The sequence below is a fragment of the Melospiza melodia genome, chromosome 1 (genome assembly GCF_035770615.1).
Source record: "Melospiza melodia melodia isolate bMelMel2 chromosome 1, bMelMel2.pri, whole genome shotgun sequence".
NCBI classification, from domain to species: domain Eukaryota; kingdom Metazoa; phylum Chordata; class Aves; order Passeriformes; family Passerellidae; genus Melospiza; species Melospiza melodia.
Window position 1 is genome coordinate 14,231,327 of NC_086194.1, and position 26,279 is coordinate 14,257,605.

The window sequence follows — 26,279 nt, forward strand, 5'->3', positions numbered from 1 at the left end:
ATCCAGGGCCCTTTCAGAATTTCTGTAACTCAGAAAAGGAAGCAGTGCAAAAATTACCTTGTTGGTATAAGTAAATAGACTTTAAATTGGAAAACACAGTAAGTCTTTAGAGGTAAATAGGACTTGTAGAGTTATTCCCAAGGATATCACACATGCTGGATATTCAGGGTCATTTGAAACATTTTGGAGTTTCTGTAGATCAACTTGATACAAATCGTAGCATGCAAAAATTATGACATACTTGTTAGTTTTATAATTTGGAGGTTTTGGGTTGAAATGCGCAGCTTGAAAAGAACAGATCTGATCAGGTCTGAACAAGTGGCATAAATAGCACTAAATCCCAGGGCCTGGATTTAGATAATTTTCAAAATATTTGTATAAAATATTTGTGTTATAAATCTATATTTAATTTTGGCTTAAAGAGCCTAAGTAGAAAGACTGTATGTGTGATTTAGGATGTCCTTGAGCTGCAGGTCATGAGAACAGAGGCAGGAAATATTTTTGCCCTGTTCTTGTGGCATCTGCTGTTGAAGGTTGTTAGAAGCAGAATACTGGGATGGGTGGGTCCAGGACATGTGGGTGTTTGTTTTGTTTTTTGTGTGTGTGTTTTGGGGTTTTAAAAACTTATTTAGTCAATGCCTGATTTTCTAGAAACGTTTGAGAATTGCTTTTTCGTATGGACCTGTCTTTAATAAACATAGAAGGTATCAGTGGACTTGACTGCTCAAGTGTCAAAATGGCCTGCTGATAAATGCTAGTGCACAGTTTTTTAATGGCGTTTTTATGTGCAAGCTCTCAAGGGATGTGATTTCATGATCAAAGAGTATGGATCCCTGTGGATGGCTCCAGGAAGTGGGGATGCTCAGAGGAGCCCATTGCAGACAAGTGTCCCTCTGGCAGCTGCTGAGTGCAGTGCTGGGGCTGCCTGGCTCCTCCCTGGGAGCCACTCGTGCTGAGATTGGCCTCAAACCAGACTGGATGTGTCTTTAAAATTGTAATAAGTACAATTTTCAGCTCAATTCTCCTCTCACTGGTGTACTGGGAGAGATGACATCTCAGTGATTTTTCACTTTGCAGTTTCTACCACCACTCGAGTGTGCAGGATAAATAATCTCCCTGTTCTTCACTGTTGCTCCATTGTTCTATATTTCTCAATTATTATGCAGAGTAGATTGTGCTGTCTAATTATAGGTGAGCCTAGTTAAAGCAGGCAATCTCTGTATAAGAAACATTTCAGCCATGGTGTTTGTTGTTGGCTTTTTTTGAAGTGCAGCAGCAAAGAGGTTTGAAAGGTGAATGCTCTTATTTAGTGCTTCTGGCTTTATCTGTCATATCACAAATCCTACTTGCTGTGAATTTACTGTGCACTAAAATGACATTACCTGGTTGATTTAGTGTGTATAATTTAAGAGATTAAAGTAATATTAATGTTTTTCAGTAATTTCTCTCTCATTTATCAGTATTTTGATTAATAAAAATTAATATCCTGCATCCTCCTAATGGAATAATTAGGATATTTCAACACAGCAAAAACAAAATCCAACTCAAACCTATTTCAACAAGAAGATAAGGTAATTTTCCCACAAAAGCCTATAAAATAGGGGAAATATTTTTCCTTCCCATTTCCATTTCTAGCTTGTCTTCTGAACATCAGGCTAATAACTTCTTGCCATGTTCAGAATATTTCACTTGAGTTCTGACAGTAATAACCATGTTTTATTTGGCTGTCAGGGGCCCTGTAAGATGGAAAGATAATGTGTTCATTCTCTGTCCAGTGGGAGGAAAATACATTGACTGTCTAAAATAATATGAGAAGAATGAGAGCTAGTTAAGTTGATTTTAGGGAAAATAAAAGCAATATATATATATTTTCAGTGGTACATTGGTAGCTGTTGGTTAGATGGACATGGCTATTTTCTTGGTGTTTCTATAAAACAAACACAGCCACGTTTCTTTGTAAACACAGACACCCACTTGTTCTGGAGGTGCCATCACTTTCTGGAGACGCTGCCTTGTTTCCTGTGCTTTGAGATTTGAACCTTTTCTTATCTGTGTCATAGGAGATTCAAACTATTGAAAAGTCTGCAGTGAAATATAGCCTTTAGTAAGGAAATACACTTTTGAGACTTCTGATGTAGCAAAACTGACTCGAGGAGTTCTGTTTCAAGGGATGTGGTTTCATCTCCATCATGGTCACAGCACTCCAGCAGTAAGGCAGATGTGTCTTTCTCCTTGCTGGGTTGTGGCACATGGAGAATACAGTCTGTGTTTGTTTGCTTACTCTAATTTTAATTTTGTTTGCTTGTTGTCCAGTTGCTGAAAGTCAGAATATGTTCCTGATTCCTTGCCTGGTGGCAGTGGTGTGAGGAAAAGAACTGCTGCCCATATATGTATTGCTTTTCTTGTTTGTCAGTCCCAGCTACCTGAATCTGTTCTCCACCTCAGTCATGCATTTAGTCTAATACTGTAGAGTGTAAGTCTTTAATGTAAGATGGCCCATGCATGTGATTTTAAAGCACGTGAAAAGATTCATATTTACAAGAGCACAGTAGGTGGATCATTAATAATGGAGTGACAAATCTGGAATCTTGAATCTACAGAGACACCTGCTTTTGCAGTCCCTTGTGTCTCCCAAAGCTGCTGTGGTGGCAGTGTTGCCCTAGTTAAGGTAAGAAATTCTTTCCTGTTTGACTGTCAGAATGTAAGTGGGTGGGGTATTCCACTAAGGAAGGCAGAATTATACTTGGTTCCATTACTGGGTCATATCTACAATGACCTGCAAACAAAAACTGGGCTGTGTTCCCTGTCAGTGCCTGTGAGGGGCAGTTTCAGCCAGGAGTCACACGGGGCTCAGTGCCTAAAAATCAAATCATCGCTTTTTTTTCTGCTTGCGGACAATTTCGGGTAAACTGGGGCAGGCAGCCCCTTATTATTTTCAGCTCTTGTCTAGACTGTGTCATTCCTGACACACTGCCTAGTGGGCCACACCAGGACCTGCAGGCACTCAGTGATTATGGTTGCATATGTCACCTAGGTGGTTTTGGGGATTATGAGTAGCTTTAACAGGAATTTTTTTCTAACTTGCTTTCAGTATTTTAATTAAAATGATGTTGTAGCTTTCTACAGTCCTCTGTGTGACGCCAGTAGACACTTGACTGATTGCCTGTCTGACTAATTCAGCTGGACACTTGTCAGAAAAATCTAAGATCTTTCCATATATACAAAAGTAAAGATGTCTGACCATCCAAATTTTTGTCTCTAACTGATGCATTTTTTACTTGAGCACAGTCAACTCTTATTAGCTTGCTGAGTCAGAGATGTGAAAATGACTGATCACATCATTTCGATGAGTTTGAATTCTCCCTTCCAAATAAAAATCTGATCATGGAATGGATGGTGTATGAGCACTTTGTAACCTTTTGTTTCTTGCTTTCAAATTAGGCTTAAAACATCAGCCTTGGCCTGGAAAGCAGCTGGTGAACACTGTATTAACAGCCATGTCCGTCTCATAAACTATATTTTTGTAGCCTTTTAGTCAATTGTTCCTTGATTTAAGCCACGTGATTAAGATGATGGCCAGCATGCAATACTACTATAGTTGTTCCTCTTTGAACATAGGTTCTGTAGGTTTATCTATAAATGTTATAAATTATATTTGGTGTTAGTTCACATATTTGTTAACATCTAATAGTTTAATAATTGAAAGTACAACTCTTAAGTGGAATTATACAAAGTTCTTTTTTTAAGTTAGTGTTTTCTTCTCTCCACTCTCATATAACTTTGCAATTGAGTAACACAGATGGCTACTTATGTTTCTTAATTTTAGGCATCGGAATTGTGCTAAAGTTAAACTGGTATCCTCATGTCTGTACTGCTAGTGGAAGACAGCTAACCCTCCAGAGAGCCATTCAGCATCAGGCACACTGAATTCCTGCTGGTATGCAAAAACTGGTTCCTCAAAACAGGAATCTGAGGTTGATGTCTGAAATTATGCAATGCTTCTCCGGGAAAAAATGTTACTGAAGTAAATTTTTGTAATGGTTTAATGTTAAGGTCAGTTTGCAAAATTAAATCTGCTGCATGACAGGGTCTAAACAGAATGAGCTGAGTGTGTAGGAGACTCTTTGGTGCCCAGGTTGTAGGAAGTGTGTCTGGCTGCTGAATAGGTGCCAAGCAATACTTGGTGCTCCTTGCTGGTAGCAAGCATTTTGTAATAGCTGTGCAAAATCCCAGACTTTGGGGTATCAGGAAAACATCTTCCAGAATCCATGCCCAAAGTCAGTACTAGGGGTTAGCTGGCATTGGTGACTGAGGTGCCCTGGTGAAGCAGTAGAGCCTGAATATAGTTACAACTTGTATCTTTAAAGCATCTTCTAGTTTGCAACCACCACTATTGGTGCCTACTGCAGGTAAATTACTTAACAAAGAGTGTAAAATTTATGTGTAGTCTCCTTTTCTTATTTGTTGAATTAGACTTTGACAAAGAGGTGTGAGGAGGAGCGTACAAAGGATCTCTATAACCAACAGCAGTCTATGGTTGTAGCAGGTAGCCCTCCTCTGTCTCCAGCTGTGGTGCCTCTGCAGGTGTTGGCCAGCAATCCTTACACGGGTTTGGAAGGGTGCACTTGCTTCTGGGATCAGTGCACAAATCACTCACAGTGCAATTGTGTGTGTCCTGCCCTTCCCTGGGCAGTCAGAGAGCTCCTGTCTGGCTAAGACAAAGCCAACAGCTGTGGCCTGTTTGCATGCATGTTTTCTCACACCAAAAGTTACCTGGTAGTTTCTGTACTGCCCACTGGTTCCATGTTGCACAGCCCTTCTCCAGAAGAGCTGCCCCATCCTCAGGCTCACAGGTTATGGTGGAAGGAGTTGCAGTTCTGGATTTTTAACCGACCAATTCCCAGGTTTTGGGGAGCAAAGCAGAGAGATGATGTATTGATCTGAAATTTTTCATTCCAAATTTGGTCACTGGTCTTAATTTTTCTACCAAAAGTGTCAGAAAATGACAGATGTCCCAAGCTTTCCAAAGAGTTATTTAGGGATTAGAGGAAGGAGGAAGTAGAATCATCCCTTCAGGTTTCACCACCAAATGCCTTTTGCCAACACTGAAACTTGTACTGTTTCCTTGTCTGACTGTGCTCTGAAAGGGAAACCTTGCAGGAGGAATTTAGGAAGCTGGTCTCTGTCAGCTCAGTTTGAACTGCCTCTGCCTGACAGACTTGCATGCAAGGCTTACTAGACTTTGAGTGAACCTCTTAGAAAAACAAACCCCATTCCTAGCTTGATGTTAGAAAGTAAAAAATTGGGTCGAATGTGTGTTTCTGATGAGAATTAATCACAGCTTGAGTGCCTTAGCTGAGTGATTTTTTTTTTTCAAGTTATGTAGGCACGGGGTTTTTTGTTGGTTTTTTGTTTGGGATTTTTTTCCATTCTTCTGTATTACTAGATTTCTAGGCTCAAAGTGGGCATGGTGGAAAGGCAAGCATGCTGTTAAATCAGTGTAGTTTTATTTTATGGGATTTAAAAACCGTTCTAACAGTTCCAATTCAGGGCTTTCTCATAGGAAGTGTTTGCTGGAAGGTGAATTGAAAAGTACATTGGATCAGCAAAGTGTAAATTAGATTCCAATGTACTTCCAATGCAATATTCAGAGTAGCCTATATTCAACTGTTCATTGCTTTTGCTCACAACTCTGAAAAGTTTTTTGGGTTTATTTTTTGGAGGGCTGAGTGATCCAAGCTGTTCTGTGCTTTTGAAAGCTGAGCGTGCTTTGCATTTCTTTCCTCACCTTTCCCTGTGGTTTTCCATGTCTGTACAGTCAGCTGAGGGGGAGAAACCTCTTTGTACAAAGCTTATCCATGCCCTTCTGGGCTGGGCATGTGCCATGGTCTCTGTTTTGGGAGGCATGGAGTGTCAAGGTGCATTGTGTGAATCCAGAATGCAGGATGTGCATCCAAAAGACAGAACATGCACAGTATTCTTGCTTGAAAGAGCAATGCAGAGCACTGAATTGAGTTCTTAGAAACACTTGTCCTCTTGGACGCCTGGTGCTTCAGCAGTGCCGTGATTCACACAGTTTCTTCTCCAAGTTATGAGCAGGTTCACCTGCTGGTCCATGACTGTAGGTATTCAGATACTTAAGGAAGTTCCTTTACTCATGAGTTTTAGGGATGGTAATTGAAGGAAATGAACGTGTAAATAGCTCTAAGTAGAGCTGAAGTTTACTTGTGGGAAGGATTGTTGGAAAAGCAAAATGATGATGCTCAGTTGTTTTCTCAAAGGATACTTCACATACCAAAGCCTTGATTGGATCCTTCTGGCATTTTCAGGATGCAATTTGCTGAATTAGAGCTGAAGGAATATAGCTGGTAACAGGCCCAAACTAAACTCATAAACTAAACTTTATTCATTCAAGGCAACAGATAAAGAATGAACAGAAATATGTATGAAGACTACAGCTTTCTGGCAGTGATGGGAGAGTGAGGGGAGATGAGGCACAGTTGTGCTACTGGGGGTAGAATTAAGTGGCCTCAGAAGAAGCAGCTGTTGTGTCTGCTCCTCAGTTCAATTTACCTCCTGAATTTCTGCTGTAAATTGATGACTACTGAATCCCACCATGAAGAAGTGGGGGAGGCTGCTTTGTATGTGCTGGCTCTGAGATACATCACTGTTATCTGTTCTCTGCTGGTAGCATATGTGAATCATGTGCTTTAATTGCAGCACTGCATGTGCTGTGCATTCCTTCTGAGCTGGTCCTGAAACCTCCACTCCTGCACTGGGGTCTTCCCTTTGCCTTGGCATCGCTGCCTGGGCTGCTGCTTCCTGCTCCCACCCTGCAGGCCCTTGTTACATTTAATGCTGCCAATACACATTTCCAGAGAAAAAAGTGCATCCCTTTCCACTGGCTGGTGCAGGGAGCCATGGTACAGCTGTGTTTTTTACAAATGCTTACATGATTCTTCCCTTATGTAAATGCACGTATGTTTGTTCTCCACTCACCTTTGAGAAGTGTCAGTGCATCTGAGATGGTAAAATACCTGTGTTGGATGATGCTAAACTGACAGTGAGAAAAGGAAAAAGACATGTTTCAGTACAGTGTAGCCTCTCTTTCCTTTCTAGTTTATTGTTTGCCATTTTCCCTTCTCTTTTCCTCCTGTCTTTCCATGATGTCTGAATGTGAGTGAAAGGATGGTGGAGGTAGTCCAGGTGGTGTTTGCCTTCCCCTCTCAGAAATATCCGTACCAGAACATCCAAAGTAGATTCTTAGTGGGCATTAGAAGTGAGTCCATCTTTGTAGCTCAATGAAATAATGCCATCCTAAGGTTTTTGTTGATGTTGTTGTTATTGAGGTGAGTTTTGAAATACGTTTGTGCTTGGCAGTGCGTGTGGGTGAACTGGGCTGGGGGATGTGCAGCCCCTCTGCTCTTTGCCTTTTGATTTTGCTTTGCTCACTGCCAGGTTGAGGGAGCATTTCTGGGAATTGGCATGTAGTGGGAACTGCATTTTCTTTCTGTGTGATTTCTAAGGGAATTAAAAATTTCAGTTTGGATTGAGCTTCTTACATGTTAGCTGGGGCAAATGCCTCTGCATGTCCTGGTACCAGCACAGTGGTCTGACAGATTTAAATTTGTTTGCTTTTTTAGGCAGCTGCACTAGTCCACCTCTGAAGACTAATCTCCTTTTCTTCTGCATTAGTTATTTTGGAATTAAATGTAATATGGAAATATTACATATTTGAAACTTGAGGATTTATCACTTGGAGTTTTAAGAGACTTAGCACAGCTCAAGTACTCTTGGTAAACTAACATAATTTAAAATTTTAATTTAGATCAGCTTAAGGACAAAATGCCTTATCAGTGATCTGTAAATTGTATTGGCTACAACTCAAAATGCTAAAAAAAAATTATTTTCCAGCCATTTGCCACTTCTCATAAGGAATTTGATAATGATAATGATTATGGATATGATAAGGGGATGCATTGCCTCTGTTCATTGTACAGTCTCAAACCAGTGCATTAAAATATGTGGGCCTAAAATTAGGTCTAACCCAAGTGTATTTCAGTACCTCATGGTGATCTCTGAGGAAGATGTTACATCCATTCTTTGTGTCTTAAAGTTGGATCACTTTCAAGTGCCTTGCCTGTTCTTTACACCAGTCAGGTCAAGAATGATTGGCATTGTAGAGAATAAGAACATATAAGGAAATGACAGTTCCTTTCCTCAAATTATTTGAACTTACACAGAGCAGGATACCTGCAGTAGTTAGCTCCTTTTCCAGAGGCTGGTCCATGAGCTGCCAGTTTGTACCCTGGTAGTGCTGGAGCATCACGATGAGGAGGAAGTTTCCCTCCTCTTCCCCCCACTTCTGGCAGCCGACCATTCTGCTGTTTTTCTTGCTCATCTGCTCCATCAGATGTGCATAGCCTGCACGCTGCCTCTCTCACACTCTGCATTTTTGCATTATATCCCATTTTGCTCTGCGTTCTCCCCAAGACGTTTGAGGTTCCCATCTCAGGAATTCCTGCCAAGTTCTGATCTCAGCATCTGTTCCTGACATTATCCAGATGCTATAATTTTGGGGCCTGTAAAAACATGACTTTTCTGATTCTGTTTTTCTCTGAAACCCAGTAACCTCAAGCACAGATATGATCATGAAAGTGTTAATCTCATTGTTAAACAATACAGTTGTTTTGGAAAGGACACTTTTGACCACAAGAGTTTGTGCAATTGCTGGTATGTGCTGAATGTAAATTAATTCATTGTGCCTGGGATAAGGTTACTTTTGTGTAGCTGTGGCTAGATGGAGCTGTCAGAATGCGTAACACAGTTTGATTTATGTGCAAAGGCTGCACGTGTTAGACTTTGCTGGTATGTGCTATTCATTTCACCTACTCTGGGGTTCATTGGTGATACCCTTTTGCTGTTTTAGCATAGGTGATATAATGTTTGGTAATTATTTTGGAAAGTAGAGAAATCATCTGGGATACAACAATTAAGCACAGAGACTTAAATACGGTTTGCTTTCAGTGAGGGACAACATTGTCCTAAAGCAAGGACATCTGAAACAGTAATGAATGCATAAATGATTCTGATTAAATGTGCATTTTTTTTTTTTGTTTTAGTGTGGGCAAAGTTCTTTTAATAAGTGAATGGTCCCCAGTGAGGCAGGTAATGTAAAAGTGGTCTTGCACATGAGAAAAGGTGACCCCTAATGAAAAGTATAAAAACTATTCTCTTTAGAAGCTATGCTGTTTCTCATTTTCAGTCTTTGCCTTTTAATAATAATTGCTAAGATGTTTTAATTAAAAGCAGATCTGGGAGGTATTATCTGCTTCCTCTGTTTAGTCCTTTTAAATGTTAATCACTTTTGACAGCATAATTTTCCCAGCTACCTGTGTTACCCTTATGCAATGTATCTGCTTTGTGTGGCACCAAAATACAAACTGCACCCCAAAAAGGCTTTCTAAAAAATTCATACAATTGCAAAGATTAAATGTGGCAGGAGAAATACAAAGAAAGAAGAATTAAATGAAGATTTAATGAGACATTCAGAAAAGCTATTTCAAGATGGCTGGAGCTTCCCAAGAAATTATTCTTTTGCAAGAGGTAACCAGATTGCATTCACTTCTGTTTCTGCTGAAGGACATTTAGAGAGCACTGGAAGGTAGGAGGCAGGATTGGAGGCAGCCTTGGAGCTTATGGACAGTTTCTATCAAGCAGAATTGCTAGGTGCACACAGAGGAACATGAAAGAAAAAAACTGAGAAAAGAAAAACGGTCTTGCCTCCCCCCCCCACAAAAAGGCAACATTTGTAATTCTAAAAATTAAAGGACAGTATAAATTCATCAGAATAATTTATTTGTCTGTAGGCTCTAAGTAAATAATCTTTTGCTATGTAAGTCAAACAGCTTGTTTTGTGTGATGTTTTTGAATAGAGACTTCAGCAATCAGATTCCACACACTCTTTAACCTTGTGCAAAATGTAATGAAAAACAGAGTTACTACTGAATATACTGTTTTGCCAGCTCAACAAAAGATGTTAAATTCTGCATATTTTTGCATAATAAAGATGAGTGTTGACAGTGTAATGATCCATTTGGCACAGATAAAATCATGAATGATTTTAATAACCTTACAGCAATATTTGAAGTCACTATGGAATATAGATACTTCAACCAGGGACAGGCCTGCTGGCCTGGTATGAAGTGTCAGCTACTTTTATAACCTTAATTTTTCCAGGAGAGAAAAGAGGAGAAATATAGGCTAGATGAGCCCTGAGGAGATGGGGAACCATTAGGGGACCTACAGAATGGAAGCGATCTGGTTTGAGATTTTCAGAGCAGTCCTTGTCCACAAGTTGAAGCTGATGGGTTTTGGCAATGCTTGTGTCTCCTTCCCTAGGCTGCACTACACTTTTATTATGTGTTGAAAAATGCATTTTATGGATATGGGGTGAGTCAAGGTAAAATCTAAGAACGATAGTCTGGTCCCAAGTGTGGTAGCTTGAAATGATTGTGCATACAATGGTAATTTGTCTTTTGTGTATTTCTTATTTTTTTTAACACGTTTTTTGTATTCATCCAGGGGATGTAGTTGCATTATTCCCAGTTGCACAGTGATTTAGGGAATTAATTTTCAAAATTAGTTCCTGTAAATAAGTCTGGAGTCTTTCAAGCTTTCACAAAAAATAATTTAGGAGTATAATTCTGTCAAAAGTCTCTATTTATGTTCCTGTTTCTTTGGTTACAATGCACTACATCCCTATTTAAAGAAGGAGCAGTGCAAGGTGGAGGCTTCAGCTACAAGTAGTTAAGAATCACAAACTGAGGTGAAATTATTGTTAAAGTAATAGCAGAGGTGTCCTTTACTGGTCATTCCTGCATTTCAAAGAGGGAAAAGCACTTGACTACCAGTGAATATGTTTTCATGATGGGTGTGATGATATTAACTGGCTAGTTTCCTTCTGGGGTTTTCCCATCTTACTCTCTTATTTCTTCCTGCATTTTTTTCCCTGTTTGTGTTCATAAGGACTTAAGAGGACAGATTTGAAAAGTTACCAGGTGGCTTTTAAAAGCAGTGTATCAGAAATACCTGGGCATCTGATTTCTAGTATTTTTGTGGGGAGAAAACACATGGGATGCCCTTCCACAACTTTATCTGCCAGAATATTATTGAAAAAGCAGCCCTAGGTCGTTTTGAAAATGGTTTTGGCATTGGGAACCCAGGTTTTAGTCAATGTCCCTGGGGCTGTGCTAAGTCATTAAACCTGGTATTTTGTGGGAAATAAGTTAGTGTGTGGTAGATGGAAATCCACCTGGATATGGGTGAACCAGGCATTTTGAAATCCATACAGAGATCTCTGTAATCTTCTTAGTAGTAGGAAACCTAAAGGTGTTTAGGAAGATCCTCTACTTTTCTGGTGTACCAAATGTTATCTAAGGAGTGTGTTTTGGTTAAGAGCAGAGCTCTGTGTTTGGCACAGGTTCATAATAACTGTGGTGAGTCAAGATCCAGAGTCTGGGGATTGCCACAGGATGGGACAACCTCCATGGATCTCCTGGCATTTAAAATCAGCCCAGTGCTGTTGGACAGCTACCTTCTTAATTTTGTAAGGATAGCTCTAATGTAAGTTAAGTTGCAATGTTTTCACTATTATTACATGTTAAAATAATAAAAACTGTTAGTCATGAGGGAACAAGGAGTCATTTGCATTTAGGATACTTTAGAACCTTATTTAAAGAAGGAAGGCAAGAACTATTGTCTAATGTGCTGGTTATTTTTGTCATTATATGCGAAATGAAGGATACAGTTATTGTTGTCTTAAATGTCAGAGTTAAATGATTCTCTCTGTTTTTTTTTTTTTTAATCTACATAATGAAGTTAGTTAAAAAAAGCACCATATCTCATTGTTTTTCAGACCTCTGAAAAGTTTGGGGGGTGGGGAGGGGATGTGTTATGCAAAAGGCAAAAGGCACACAGTTTTACCTTTTGAACAGACCTTGACGTTTATTTAAAATAAGCCTAATTTAATCGGTATTGTATTGCACGCTGAAGATAATTTAGGCTAGTGTCAAGGACAAGTGTTATCTATTCCTTTGTTGTAGTGAGGTATTGAAATAATGAGTGGAACAGAAGGGAATCAGAAAATGTTTGAAGTTTTTCATCTGTGTCTCTAGATGGGTATTTTTAATCACATTCTCCTGGCTTTTGCATGCAAATTAAACTGAACAGCACACACTATATAAAATGAAGAGCTGTATTTTGCAAAATCTATTTTCTTGAACTTTAATAAGCTTGCGAAGATTGTCCTATGCTTTAACTAACTAGTTACCTTTTTGTACCTCAGCTGAAATTAAAATCTTAGAATTTAATGCTGCTGTTTTGATCCTGTAGCAGAGGAATGGAAAGCCTGGCCCTTTTATTTGGAGGTTTTTGAAACCATTCTTTCTTGGTACTCAATGACTGCAGCTCCCAATGACAGATGAGACAACTGTTAAGATTTAATACATTTTTATTTCAGCAATATATCTTGCTGTGTGACACCAGCCCCTCTAATAACCCAGTGTCTGGATTACTTACTGCATAGCGTCACTGCTTAACTGCTGACCTCTGTGGCAGGAATAAAACACTGAACTCCTGCACGGTCTGAGCTTTTGACTTGGAAATCTGCAGACCTGCAGAGTCATCCCATACCATGAGCTCAGCTGCATGAAGTACAGTCAGGGTATCCTTTAGAGCCTTATCCTGTAAAAAGGCAGACTTTCATAGTGAGCTCTAAAAGTGTGAAATTGTCGTGAAAGTAATACTAACATCCTTGTCCTCAGTGTGGTTCCCGTGTGCTCGTTTGTGCTGAGGAGTCAAAAATGGAGGAGATGAAATTGGCTTATTCACATGCTCAGATGTGCCCCAGCTACTTCCCAAGCACAGCACTCTCTCTTCTGAAACCGTGTTTTCTTCATGCACCACTTTAAAGCCAGGATGGATATAATTTTTTTCGGTTTCTTTTCAAAATGAGCTAAGGAGATACCGTGGTAAATCACATATTGTGATAATTTTGCAGAGTATGTACTTAGCCGTGAACAAGAGGACTGTTGGTACAAAAGGATTTTGGAAAAAATCTTTTCTGTATAAATTGAAGATTTAAGAAAATAACAGGGCAGCATATACAGGAAAGTATTATATATACTTTCAAAGGAAGGGTTTGTGAAGAAACAACCCATTTAAAAAATACCACGATAAAAACCTCGTGATAGAAAATCTCTCCTATGTAGGACTGAGATATTTTCTCCAGCTGTTCTCATAGCCCAAACAAGCATGGATTTAAGCATTTTTGTACCTGTGATATGGAGGGCTTGTTACAATTGTGGGAAGCAAACTTCTCTCTAAGCACAGTATCTTAATTTTTGCTGAGAAGCGCAAAAGAAAAACAAAATTGTTTAAAAGAAATTGGGATGATGTTCTCTCTGCTTGCACTCTTACTCATAGTTGTGCTTTTAGTTGGAAGCTGGACGTGTTGTTACCTCATAATCTCAACCAGAGCAGTTCTGCAGTGAGATGTGTCTGCAGCATTTCTCATGTTTGGGCTCCCATGGCTGAGTCCATCCCTGGGTGGATCAGGGTGCAGTGATGGCCCTGCAGCCCTTTCAGCAGGGTTTGGCCTGGCACTGTGGGTACCAGGGCTGCTGGATGTGTTCACTGGAAGGCTGGGATCAGGGGCTGATTGCAGGAGCTTTTGTAGCTTTCCTTAGCATGGTTCCAGTTAATAGCAAAAATTCAGCATTCAAAGCATGATTTAAAGTAACAAACTGCATTTTCTAGAGCTGTTCCTGGCCAGGTGAGCATGCCCAGTTTCTGCTGAACAGAAACTCATCTCCTCCTGCCTGTTCTGTCAGCCTCATGAAATGTGGGTGTTTCAGCATTTCTGGGTTGTCTGTCTGTCAGAGCTGAGCCGTGTGGATGTCTTTAGATGTTAGCTGTTCATGAAGGCCAAGATCCAGCCCTGGTGTTGGACTTGCTGTGTCCATGCAGTAGGTTTAGCCAGGTGAGCATGTCAGAAGGGCTTTGCAGGATAATCTGTGTGTGCTCTGTCTGTCCTGGTGTCTGTCTGTCAGTGTGTACGTGTGGGCTGGTGGTTCAGCTCTCAGACAGTGCATGGGATGTAGAAGTGGTGTCTGGTACAGTCAGGGGGTGAGGTCGTGGAGAAGCAAATCCAGCCAAGCAAGCAGGCAGCTCAGTGTCAGCTGCTGCTAATAGTCCTTGTAATAATTCTAACTCTGTTCAGTTATTGTCTCATTTCTGTGTCTAAGCCTCAGCCTCATTTACACCATGGAGGTCAGGTCAAGAGCAACTCAGACAGAATATACACACATCACAAATGACTTTTCCAGGGTCCCAAAATCACACTTGCTTTTAGGCTGTTGCTCAGCAGGAAGGGGGAGAAGAGAAAAAATGTTTTAAATATGCATAATATGAAATTAGTGTTTTAAATATTTTAGCATTTTAAATATATTTGAAATATTTATAATAGCATGGGAACTTGCAGGATAGTATCTAAAACTGCATTTGATTCCTACTAGGAGAGGATTAGATTGCAATTTAATATTGATTCTAGAATTTCTCAGATCAAAGTGCCATGGGAAATGAATAATCTAAAGCTATGTTTTAATAAAAAGCTTGTATATTTACTTCAGAATCATTTCTTAGATATAAAGAATCATGAAAGTGGAAGATTTTAAAACTACCTGTAAAATTAAAGTGTCCTTCAAATCAACAGATGAGTTTTGATTTTGCAGATATGATTTAACTTGGTGTGTTATGTTGAGCTTTGAAAGTGAGGTGTGCTTACTTAGTCAGCAGATTTGGGAAGGACTTTCACTGAGACCTGTGATGTATTTTCCAGCAGTGGTTATTTTATCTCATGGGTTTTTGAGGAGGTGGATTATGTTCAGGATAGATAACATGCAGAGTCCTGGATGTGGGCTGGAAGAATCCCTCTCAGCCGTGTGGGTGGGAGGCTGCTTCCTTTAGGGACAGACCCGGCGGAGAACCTGAAGAATGTGGGTCAGCAGTGCCCTTGTGGTAAGGATGACCAGCTCCACCCTGGGCTCTATGAGCAGATCTGCAGCCAGCAGGTTTAGGGAAGTGATGAGGCTGGGCCTGGGCTGGCAATGTGCACTCACAGCCCAGAAAGCCGCCTGTATCCTGGGCTGCATCCAAAGCCCTGTGGGCAGCAGGGGAAGGATGGATTTCTGCCCCTCTGCTCTGGTGAGGCCTGTCTGCAGTGCTCTGCATCCAGCTCTGGGTCCCAGCACAGGAAGGGCATTGACCTGTTGGAGTGGCACCACCAGGATGATGGAGCACTCTCCTGTGAGCAGAGGCCAAGAGAATTGGGATTGTTCAGCCTGGAGAAGAAAAGGCTTCAGGGTGACCTAATTGCAGCCTTCCAGTACCTGAAGGGAAGCCACAAGAGAGGGAGAAGGATTTTCACAAGGACACGCAGTTACAGGGCAAGGGGCAATGGATTCTAACTAAGAGTAGGTTTAGATTATATTAGGAAAAAATTCTTTACTTTGAGGGTGGTCAGGCACTTGGAGGAGGTTGTCCAGAAAGTTGTGAATGCCCCATCCCTGGGAGTGTTTAGGGCCACCTTGGATGGGGCTCTAGTGAAGGATGCCCCTGCCCACGTCAGGGGGGCTGGAACTGGATGATCTCTAAAATCCCTTTTAACCCAAATGATTCTGTGATTATTTCTCTCTGCTTCTGGGATATTTTAGGCTCCTGAATACAAGGAAGACATTGCAGTGGTGGCCCAGCCAGAGGCTGTCAGGGTGAATTAGTGGGCTGGAAGCTGTCACAGGGCAGAGGGACCTTTAGGGGGCCTCTGTGACTGTGTGGCTCCCCAAGGCACAACAGCCTTGATGTGACTGCTTTCTGTCAGGGATGGTGGAGATGGAACTGGGCTTTGCTCTGAGGTGCACAGCAGCAGTGTGAGGGACAGGAGACATGTTTTAACAAGGGAAGTTTCAACTCCATATGGGAAGAGGACCAAATGCTGGGAGAGAGCCTAAAGAGGTTGTGGACTGTCCATACTTCAGGTTATTAAAAAATGCAACGGGATGTGGCTCTGAGCAGCCTCCTCTCACTGACCCTGGTTTCAACAAGGGCTTGGACTAGTTGATTTCCAGAGGTCTTTTCCAGTTCAGGTTTTTCTATGATTCTGTATGAGCTTACACTTCTGTATAGTTCACTGAAAATGGAATACAAAGTATTAATATGATGGTGGAACACGACCCTTTAAATGTCCTTACTTTTTGAAAAACCATAACGCAGTAAAGTTATTGTGAAAAGTTCTTTGTTGGGCTCCCTGCCAGCAACTTTACTTTGAAAAGTTTTATGAAAAGCTTGTTCTAGTTTCATGGCTGAAGTGATTAATTAGGACAGGTAATGATTTTCTTGAAATTATAGAGGTTTGTTGTTTGTGCTACAGCTTATCCTAAATTGAAACAGTGCTTTCCCTTTTTCTCCTTTTAGAATGCTGGGTGATGTCTAAGTCTGTAGAGGGGATGCTCAGGTTGCACATAATATCTAGCACAGAATGACTCTTAGATGCTGCTATTTTGCTAATTGATTTTTTTAATATATCTGTGGGCAGTAGGGTATTATTGTGGAAGTATCTATTCTGTATTTTCTCTTACTAGCTCATTGAAACAGTAGTTATATTTAAATGGGTTTTCAATGAGCCATGTAGAAAAGTGAAGCTCAAGGAATAATAAGAATTTGGGTCTGCCATGGGGCTATTAAAGTCAGTTCAGTCATCAGAAAACCTACGAATTGATTTTGTATTTAGTTTCTTTCATTTCTAAATAATAATTGGCTACTCCCTTGCTAGAGATTTTCCTGAATTTATGTGATTTTTTTTTTTCCTTACACTCATCTGTTCATTCACAAGCAACTTGTGTTTTGGGATGTTATGAGAGTCTGAAGTGCCATTAGCTGAAATTTGATTTACTGCTGGGCCTTAGTAAACAGCTACTCCTCAGTTCTGCATTGTAACATGGACTGAGTAATACATAGACTGCTTTGGGTAAAAGTGGTTTTTGCCAACCCTCAGGAGCTGCTAGAGAGCTGTGCTTGTATTCTCTTGCAATCTCCCTCAGCTGTGCTGGTTGCATTGGGTGTGTGCAGTCACTTCTGTTGGTGCCTTGCTGGTTCACTGTACAGTCTTGCTTGACCCTGGACATGCTTTTTGCTAACAAAAGGATGCCAGTGATGTGCATGTTTGAATTTTTTGCCAGCCTTCTTCGTGTTCTCTTCCCAGGCACTTGCTGCACGTGTCTGAAAGCTTATGGCTGTGCTGTGAGAGGGGTTAAATCTCCCTTATCAGCAGCCCATGGCTGTCACAGTGAGTGCAGACAGAGACCTACACTGTGGGACTGCAGGACAGGCTGGGCTTAATCCTCTGGCTTTGGAGGTTAAAGGAAATGCTTGAAGTAGCTACTTTAAGGGGAAGATATTTCCACAAGGCTAATTTAGATTTTAGAGTCTTATTTGAACCATCAAAATCTATTTTTGATGACCATAAGTTCCCTGAGTAAAGGTTCAGTTATTAAGCATAAACTGAGAGCCAGAATCCTTGGCAGAATTTGTGCCTCACCAGAGATGTGTGATTGAGCTGCTCCATCACTTTGAGCTGTCTCACAAGGTCTGTGCTCTTTGTTCTCCTGGAGCCAGAAAAATGACATCTTGTATGAAAGGCAGTTTGTTCATGCATGGCCATCCTGCAGGAGAAGCTGTGCAGCATAAATGTCAGAAGGCCATAGCAGCTGTGAAGGGGAACAGCACATCTGGAAGTTGTATGGACCAGGAGGGCAAGTGCAGAGTTCAGCCAGGGAAATCCAGACACTTCAGGTTGCTCAGCAGAGTAACTACTGAGAAACTGGCCACTGAACAGCTAGAACAAATTGGGAATGCTCTTGTAGGGGTGTATCTCCAAAGTGTCCTGGTGAGGAGAAACCAGATATTTAAAATGACTCCTAATAATCTAAAAAGATGAGAAATTTCAGTTTCACTCAGTGTTAAAAAGAGGGGGTAAGAAGTGTGGAAGCTCTGTGAAACCCAGAGGGTATGAAAACCAGAGGATCAGTTGCTCTCTTTCTAGCAGGAGAATGGAACTGTAATCCTCACCGATACTAAAATAAATCTGAAATCATTGCTGATGCCTGCACATAAACCAGTATCAGAATCATCAATAAATATCACTGAAGAATTAGCAAATTTTGGATGCATACATAGGAATATGCAAAATTCAAGGGGTTTTTTTTGCTAATCTTGTCATAGTGGTGGAAGAATACAGCAGAAGTTTCTAGCTTTATGAATTTGTTTGGAGTGGAGAATTTCTGGTTCTGTGGTTTGGTCCTGAAGAGAGATGACCTTATCAGACCATTTGATAGTAATGAATTGGTTTATATGATAGTGATACTTAATGAAAATATAAACAGCCATTGCTGGTGGAAATAGTTTTTTAATCCAGTTAATTAACATTCAAGTGCTTAATCTAATCTATTAATTAAGACTGCATATGTGTTTACTAATTTTTAATTACTTTAGAATAGATGGAAATTGTAATAATTAATGTTGGAATGCAGACTGCTGCTGCTGTGTCAATATTAAAATAAATTAATATTCTTGACTTTTATTTATTTAAGTAAATGTAACCTGGTTAGCATCAGATGTTGAGTCCCAGACAGAGCAGTAGAGACACTCATCCTCTCTTTTAGAAAGAACAAGTTGTTGGATTGTAATTAACTCAGTAAAACCTGGTGTTTTAGAGAACTGAATACAGTAATAGGCTGGAATGCCTTCCTCCTACCCCAGATCCAAAGGTGCCTCAGTAAAACATTGTTTTGATATCTCAGGCTGTGAAATAATTTCTTTATAAGGCATTTGCTTGACAAAGCTAGCATATTTAGCAAATGAAAAAATTATGTTACTCTCCCTTCATTGTCTGTCTGCTGTGGAAAGACTCTTACCAGTCAAAAGAGAAGAGCATCAAGTCACTGTTTGTAAACTGTATTCCTATTTTCCCATTTTTTTTTTTGTCTTCAGAGGGTAAGGATGGCAATAAAAAAATCCCTTATACCTCTTGAAATATGCCAGTGATCATAAGTGTGCTTTTTACAGCTGGGGTAATTGTTGAGTTTTACTGCAGTTTTGTATTTCTGATAAGAGAAAACCTGTTGGTCAAACACTGAATGCCATTGCTTTTAAAAATAATTGTAGTTTTTGTTGATAATTTACACAAGATTGTTTGTGTTTCTTGCCGTGGAGTTAAAAAAGTATTTTAGTTTATGCAATTGACCATTTGAAGACTTACTCTAATTCCATTGCTGCAATGGGATTAACATTCCTTAAGTAATGATCTGAACAAAACTGCTGGTTTTATATCTGAATGCATTAACGAATATTTGAAACTTATTTTTTCTTGAGAAAGTTGTACACACATGTATTGGGACCCAAATCTTACATTGTTCAAACTGGTGACACTTCCTATGCCATCTTGCCGTGCTAAATGGTGATAATAAAGCCTCTCACCTTTCTGTTGCTTTTGCCATGATATAATAAGAAATGTAAGCATGCCAATCTAAATTAAGCCTATCATTTATTAAATTTGTTTCAAGATGACAAGGTGGTTTGCTTTTACTTGATTTTATTTCCTGTTTGCAGATTTTTCAGTTCAGTGATTGAGAAATGCAAAGAGTCTTGTTGCCTCAGGCGATTAAAACTACTGTAACCTATTAAACCGTATTCTCATGTCTTTGATGCATTCAAGTTGAGGTTCTATGGAATGTGGGGTGGATAAAATATATTATAATTATTTATTAGCTGTTGATACGATATTTGGTCTTTGGTGTGGGCTTGTCTTCACAAAGAAAAATAAAATTATATTAAATGGCAGCAGTACTCACTGAATTTCAGTAGAAGTTCTTTCAAAGAGCTGATAGTGGTCTAATATTGACCAGCTAAGCTATTTTCTTTATTAATGCATTACTATGTTTTGTTCAGTCTTTCTGCTGTTCATTTCTGCATAAGAGTGGATGCTATGATGAGTTTCTCAGGTCACTGCAGGTGATGAGATCTAAAACTGAAGGACAGAGAACAGGCAGCACAGCTCATCTGAGGTATTGGAAATAATAGAGTGATTCTCAAAAGATCAGGGTAACTTTATTTCTTGTGAAAGAATAAAAAGATCCATATGAAAGCAGTCTCCTGACAGTAAAGATGATTTTTCCAGATAAGATAGTCATCTTCATTTTCTGCTCTTGCTGTAAATCTCATGTCTAAAGCCCAGAAAAATACCGTAGTCTTACCATTAACTTTAAGGCTGATTAAAGCTGGTCTAGCAATGGTGTGCCCCATTCTTTGCCAAGTTAAAAACATCTCTGTGGTCTTTAAACATGGCTCATCAGGAGACGTTTTCCCTGGCACAGAGCAGTGTTTATGGCTGTGGATTCCTGCAGCAAAGGATTCTTCATAGCTCCAGTGACCTACTCCTGTGGTTCCTTCCATGTTACTTCAGGTGTCTCGGGGAATTTTTTGTTTTGTTTCTTGTTCTTGCAAGGATAGTAGTCAAAATGTGATCTCTGGGCCTCCAGCAGTACAATTCCTCTCCTTGAATAACCTCTTTTGATTTAAATAAAGTATGTTGGAAGGATCATGTAAAACAAAGGGTCTCTGAAGAAATCAGAGATAAATGCTCGATATCATAATGCAGTGCAAGATGTTTAGGCTGTCCTTGTTTCCCATGAACTCATAATCTTGCAGAATGGCATACCAGGGTCTGGAAATCAAGATTTGGGAGTATTTATTTGCATTAAATCTTCCAGTCCCGAAGACTTTTTGGCATATTATGAGGACTGAGCTATTGTAGTCCAGATGGCTACTGTACCATTGTAGTGCTGTTTCACAATGAACTTCCTAACCTGTGTTCCTAATGCTAATTAGATTGGGATAAGACTAACGTGGCTTGTGTTTCTTCACACTGAAAAAATGTTACAACTTGGTGTGTCTTTTAATGGAACTGAAGCCTTTTGAAGGTTTGATGCTGTCAAAACTGTGAATACCTGAAAAAAACCCGATAAGATCAAAAGCTAAGCTTGAAATAAGAAACATTCATTTTTAGATGTTCTGAAGTTATAGGTTGTAGACTGTCTGGAATAGGCAAAAAGCTGGAGGCAACTTAGAGTAGGAGATAACATATATAGAGATTTATATGCACATACCTTTTTGCATATATGTAAGATCTATAAAATACTTGCAGCAAAATGCATCAAATAATATTTTTCAGTCAGCCTCAAAGGAACAGAATGTAATTGGGGAATTTATCTTGATATATGACATGTGAAGGACAAAAAGATTTGATGTTTCATAGGATTCTTAAATGCTTTGTCTTTTGTTGGAATATCTTACAGACCTTCACTTGTAGATTAATTTATTTTCAGTTGCTGGAGATTGGTAATTAGCTTGCTATAAAACAGTAAGAGAGTTATGAGTAAAGTTTTAGAAGCATATTTTTGTAAGCATTGATATTTCACATTGTGTTAGAAAATTAAATTTCCAATACTCTTGAGCTACTGACATTTTGGTGTTGTCACGTCTCTTTTGTTTGTAGATTTCTCAAGCATAAAATAATGACTTTTATGGTAAAAACATGTTCCAGCTGTCTGCAGCTGCAGTCTGGTTTTCCTGCTGCTACCTGCCTTTTATCTAGCACTGGAGAGAGCATGGATCTTTTATCCATTACCAGTTTATTCTTTCTGTTTTTTGCATGCCTGAGCCTAAATTTTGCATTAGATATGGAATTATTGGCAGAAGTTTGCTACTCTCTGTAGTTTCAAAATGACTGGTGAAAAAGAGTAAATGCCTGAGAGTACTTTCAAGAGCTGAATTCCCAAATGGTTTCCACTTGGCCTTAGAGTTGTGTTTTAAAATTTTTTATTGATGCTTATGTAAGTTAAATTTGAGTAAAAGGACTATTATTAAAATCTTTTGGCTAAGATGTTGAAATCACTTAAGAAAAAAAAAGAAAATGACCTCTGATGCCTTTCGATTACATAAAGTTTTAGCTGTGTTGCTAACAGAATAAACAATTTGCAGAGACCAGCATAGGTTTAAGTTGATTTGCTCCATTTACCCTACCAATTTGGTCAGAAGAATGTAATACTTTCTTGGAAATGTCTTTCAAATATTATATTATAGATTAATTTGCAGGCTGCAGAATGCTGCTATCCATAACACTTTTTTTCTGTCTTGAAAATTAAGTTTTAGAATGAAATTTGTACAAGAGCTGGCGTTATCTCTTTCAGTATGTTACGAAAGATAAATTGGGATAAATTATTTGTTTCAAATAAGTGCACAAAATCATTTACAGTGGAAAAAATATCTCAGGTTTATCAAAAATCATTGTGATGTTTTCCTATTTTTCTTGCAATGGTGAACACAGATTTAGTAAATATTTATTAGATTACTGACTTGGCAAAGTTCTAAATGGGACTTCAAATGAGATTTCAAACTTGTCTTGGGGAAGTTGATGGCTAACAGATACAGAGTATTTCCATAAATCTGACTAAAGAAATTTTGAAGAGATGCCCACAACTTAAGTCATGATAATAGATGGCAGATTAATAAATGATGACTTGTTGTGATTATAACACTTCCTTGGCTTTGTGTTGTCTGTAGCTTTCAGTGTTTGTAAACATGACTTCTTCTTGAATGTTTTTATTCTGTAAAACTGTGGTTTTGCTCATGATTTGACTCTGTAATAATGATGTGTATAGAAGGATCTAAACACAAATACTGAATTCCAGTGCCCAGGCATCAATCCACACTCAGGTAGTTTTCTGCATTTCTGGGTAAGATGAAGTGGTTTCCTTGGGAAGGTGCAACCCTTGCTTTCCTGCCTTGGTGCCATTCTTTCTATGGCTCACAGTGATGAGTTTCTTGTCCCATCAGAGCTGTTGACCCTTTGTAGGATCCAGTTAATGGCTGCCTTTCTTGGGCTGATGATGATGTGATCTAGGCATTGATCGGAGTTTCTGCTGACAGACACCTCTTGCTCTTTGCTGGGAAGAAATGTTGAAATGCTGATCTGCAATGGCACTTTGATGGAGTTGAGGTCTTTTTTAACAGTAGATTAAATTGTCATTTGCAGCTCGTGGCTGTGTTTGATGAGCAAGATCCACACCATGGGGGTGATGGCACCAGCGCCAGCTCGACAGGCACGCAGAGCCCGGAGATTTTTGGCAGCGAGCTCGGCTCCAACGCGGCATCGGCCTTCCAGCCTTACCAAGCAACAAGTGAAATTGAGGTCACACCCTCAGTCCTTCGTGCAAGTGAGTAAATGCTCTCAGTATCTCCATGTGTTTTGTCTAAATTTACCAAGATGCCAAGTGCTGTTACCCATCGATGCTGCTGGGAAAAATGATTCATTATCTGTCCTTATCGAAAGCTGATCAGAGCTGAGAAACTGCGTAAATGCTTCTTGCATGCCAGTAAACAAACCTGTTCTGTTTTAATAAATTATTTATAAGTTGCTTTTAGGAGCCATAAGCTCCTTCTATGCTGCCAGTTTAAAATTGTCCTCACACAGAAAATCACAGCAATATCTCCAAATGTAGGTGATGTATGGTGTAATTTTCGGTTTGCCAGTTTTGTTCCATTTAATGAACAAAATGGTAAAAAGAAACTAAAGATACCAGCACTTTCTACTTAACCTGTCAATGTTGCTAGGTTATGCTGTCACCTTTCCATAAAAATACCTGCTAAAATAGATGCAGTTACTGTGTTGCAAAACGACACTTTGAAAAGCAGAAACTACATCCAGAAACATCCCTTTATTTTATTTTCATGTGATGAACATTTGTTGGAAAACCACGTAGTAGGAATTACTTTTTGCAGTTCTTTGAATATTTGAGCTTATTAAGAAGAAAAATTATGGAATGTAATTTACTTTGTAATTTTCATTGTTGTTAAAAGTAGCATGCAAACAAGACAGTGTGGATAAGGCATTGTGTCCTTTTATGTGCAATGTCTATAATTTTGAACTTTTGAAATAGGGACTCCACTCCAGAAGATTCTTAGCAGAAGTTAGTATTATCAGTCTTTTGATATTTTACAGATTCATTGTTTAAAACAGCCATGTGCTATTTCCAAGAGACTGATTTTGTGTAGGTGTTTTATTAATGGATAAAATCTGTGTTTAAACAGGTAAAATGCAAATGGAAAAGTGACCACTCTGTTAAGTTTTGGTGAGGGGTTTTGTACCAGAATGTTTTCTGTACTATTGAGGGAATAGCTTTTAAAAATTAGCTTACATAGAGCTGAATGTGAGTCTTTTCAAGCTGTAACTATGCTTCATTGCAACACAGAATTAAATTAGGGAAGGATTAATGGCAGAATAAAGAAGTATCCTGGAATTTCAAGACCCTTCCATTTTGCTGTCACTAGAGTATGTCACTGCTAAATGCACATCTCATTTCCATGCATAAGCCAAAAAACTGTCCTCCTTGGTTCTCAGCCTAGCAGGGGTTAGAGCAGGCAAATGCATACACATTTTCTCCTTAGTGTGATTATCTGGTATATTATAAAATTCATGAATTTTAGTGCATCAAAATCATATAGCACAGATAAAACACAGTGATTATATTGGACGCTCACTGATCTTTGGTGTCATTCTGGAAAATACATGGAGCACTGGGCTAGTTCACTGATTGCTAAGATGACCAAAAAGGGATTTGAGACTCTTCAATCCAAGATGTTAGAAATACAGAAGACTTCTAAAACTATTGGTAAGGATTATAGCTCTTTGACACTTTTTGTAGAAACATGCACAAATAAAGTGTGTGAAACAAGTTGTAATAAATATGTTATCAGAAATGTTCTCCTATCTATCTAATTCCTTTTTTTAAATGTTGACAGATATGTTTTTGGCTTTAAATGTTCCAAACCACAGGCTTGGAATCCCAGTGCAGTAATAGTATCCCATATTAAACATACCTATTTCAGGAATTTCATTTAAATATACATTGAAAATGGAAATGCTATCCTTATTGTTGTTCCTTTATAACTTGTGAAGTGAAGCATAGCATACAAATGGTATTCTCAGTATTTCAAATAATTATCTTCTTACTGTGTAAGTTCTATTCAGCAAATAAAACCCATCCAGTTTTGCGGTAGATGCAGATCCTGATTATTACATGTTGACAAGGTCATATATCTATTAATTGGATTGGAGATGGGATACAAAATTGCTGTAATTATTGTAATTTTCCAGCTAATTGCAGGGTTGGCGGTGAATATTTTACTTCTAACAAATGAAAAACAGTATTCCGGCTGAAATTGGTTTATAGCGTTTGAGACGTTTTGTTTTACGTCTCGGGTGCTTTTTGCTGGCGCGTGGGCTCTGCTCCGCGGCCGTTCCGCGCGGTTCCGTGCCCCGTGCTGCTGCTCACCTGCACCCTCTGCTCCCAGGCAGCAGCTCCTGCCTTGGGCTGGGCTCAAAGCCTGCTGAGATTCTCCTCTCTTTGTTCTGGTTGCCATGCTACCCCTTCTGTTTGTTTATAGATCACACCATTGCTCCTCTCCCAGCAAGGGAAAGGTTAGCTAGATCAGGTCCAGCTGGAAAAGTAATATTCATCTGGAGTCCCTCTTTTCCCATGCACAAACACAGCCTGTGCTTTGCATGTTGGGGAGGGGGTGTGTGTGTCAAATTCCATCTTCCCATATAAACAAGGAAACAAAAATGAGGCTGGCCCATACCCCTCTGTTGTTTTGCACTGTGAAAACATAATTCATTGATACAGGCAGTTGATTTATTTATGTTTCTTATCTAGTTCTTTCTTTCTTACTGTTACCCAAGTTAAACTGCTTTTCTGTTACCCAAGTTAAACTTATTGTATTTCATCACTTTAGCTGCATCTTTTTTTAAGCATACAGTACACAAGGCATTTTTTGTGTTGTGCCTGCGTGTTTTCTGGGAAGAGGTTGGAAGCTCACTGCAGAAGATTGTTAAAGCAGACTGATGTTTATTCCCTGCTGAAATATAAACTGGAGGCGCAGGTGAAAATTGCCAAACCTAATGAGCAATTTGGCAGATAAGACAGGATGTCAGGCAGTGACAGTTCAGCAGCGGGTGCACTGCCTGTGAACCAAGTTGTTTGTTTCACAGTACTGCATTTAAATATTGTAAATAAAATCCCTTTCAGCTTCATGAGATACTGTGAAAA

The 26,279-nt window shown here is 39.4% G+C and overlaps 1 protein-coding gene across 16 annotated transcripts in view; it reads left to right on the forward strand.

Annotated features, from left to right (window-relative positions):
• The window catches only part of PARD3 (par-3 family cell polarity regulator), a 444,307-nt gene that overhangs the window by 125,584 nt on the left and 292,444 nt on the right, over nucleotides 1-26,279 (forward strand). For all 16 annotated transcript variants that reach the window (XM_063148480.1, XM_063148541.1, XM_063148508.1 and 13 more), the window contains one exon: nucleotides 23,207-23,387. In XM_063148480.1, the coding sequence (XP_063004550.1) occupies nucleotides 23,207-23,387 (181 nt within the window). The remainder of the gene's footprint in view (nucleotides 1-23,206; nucleotides 23,388-26,279) is intronic.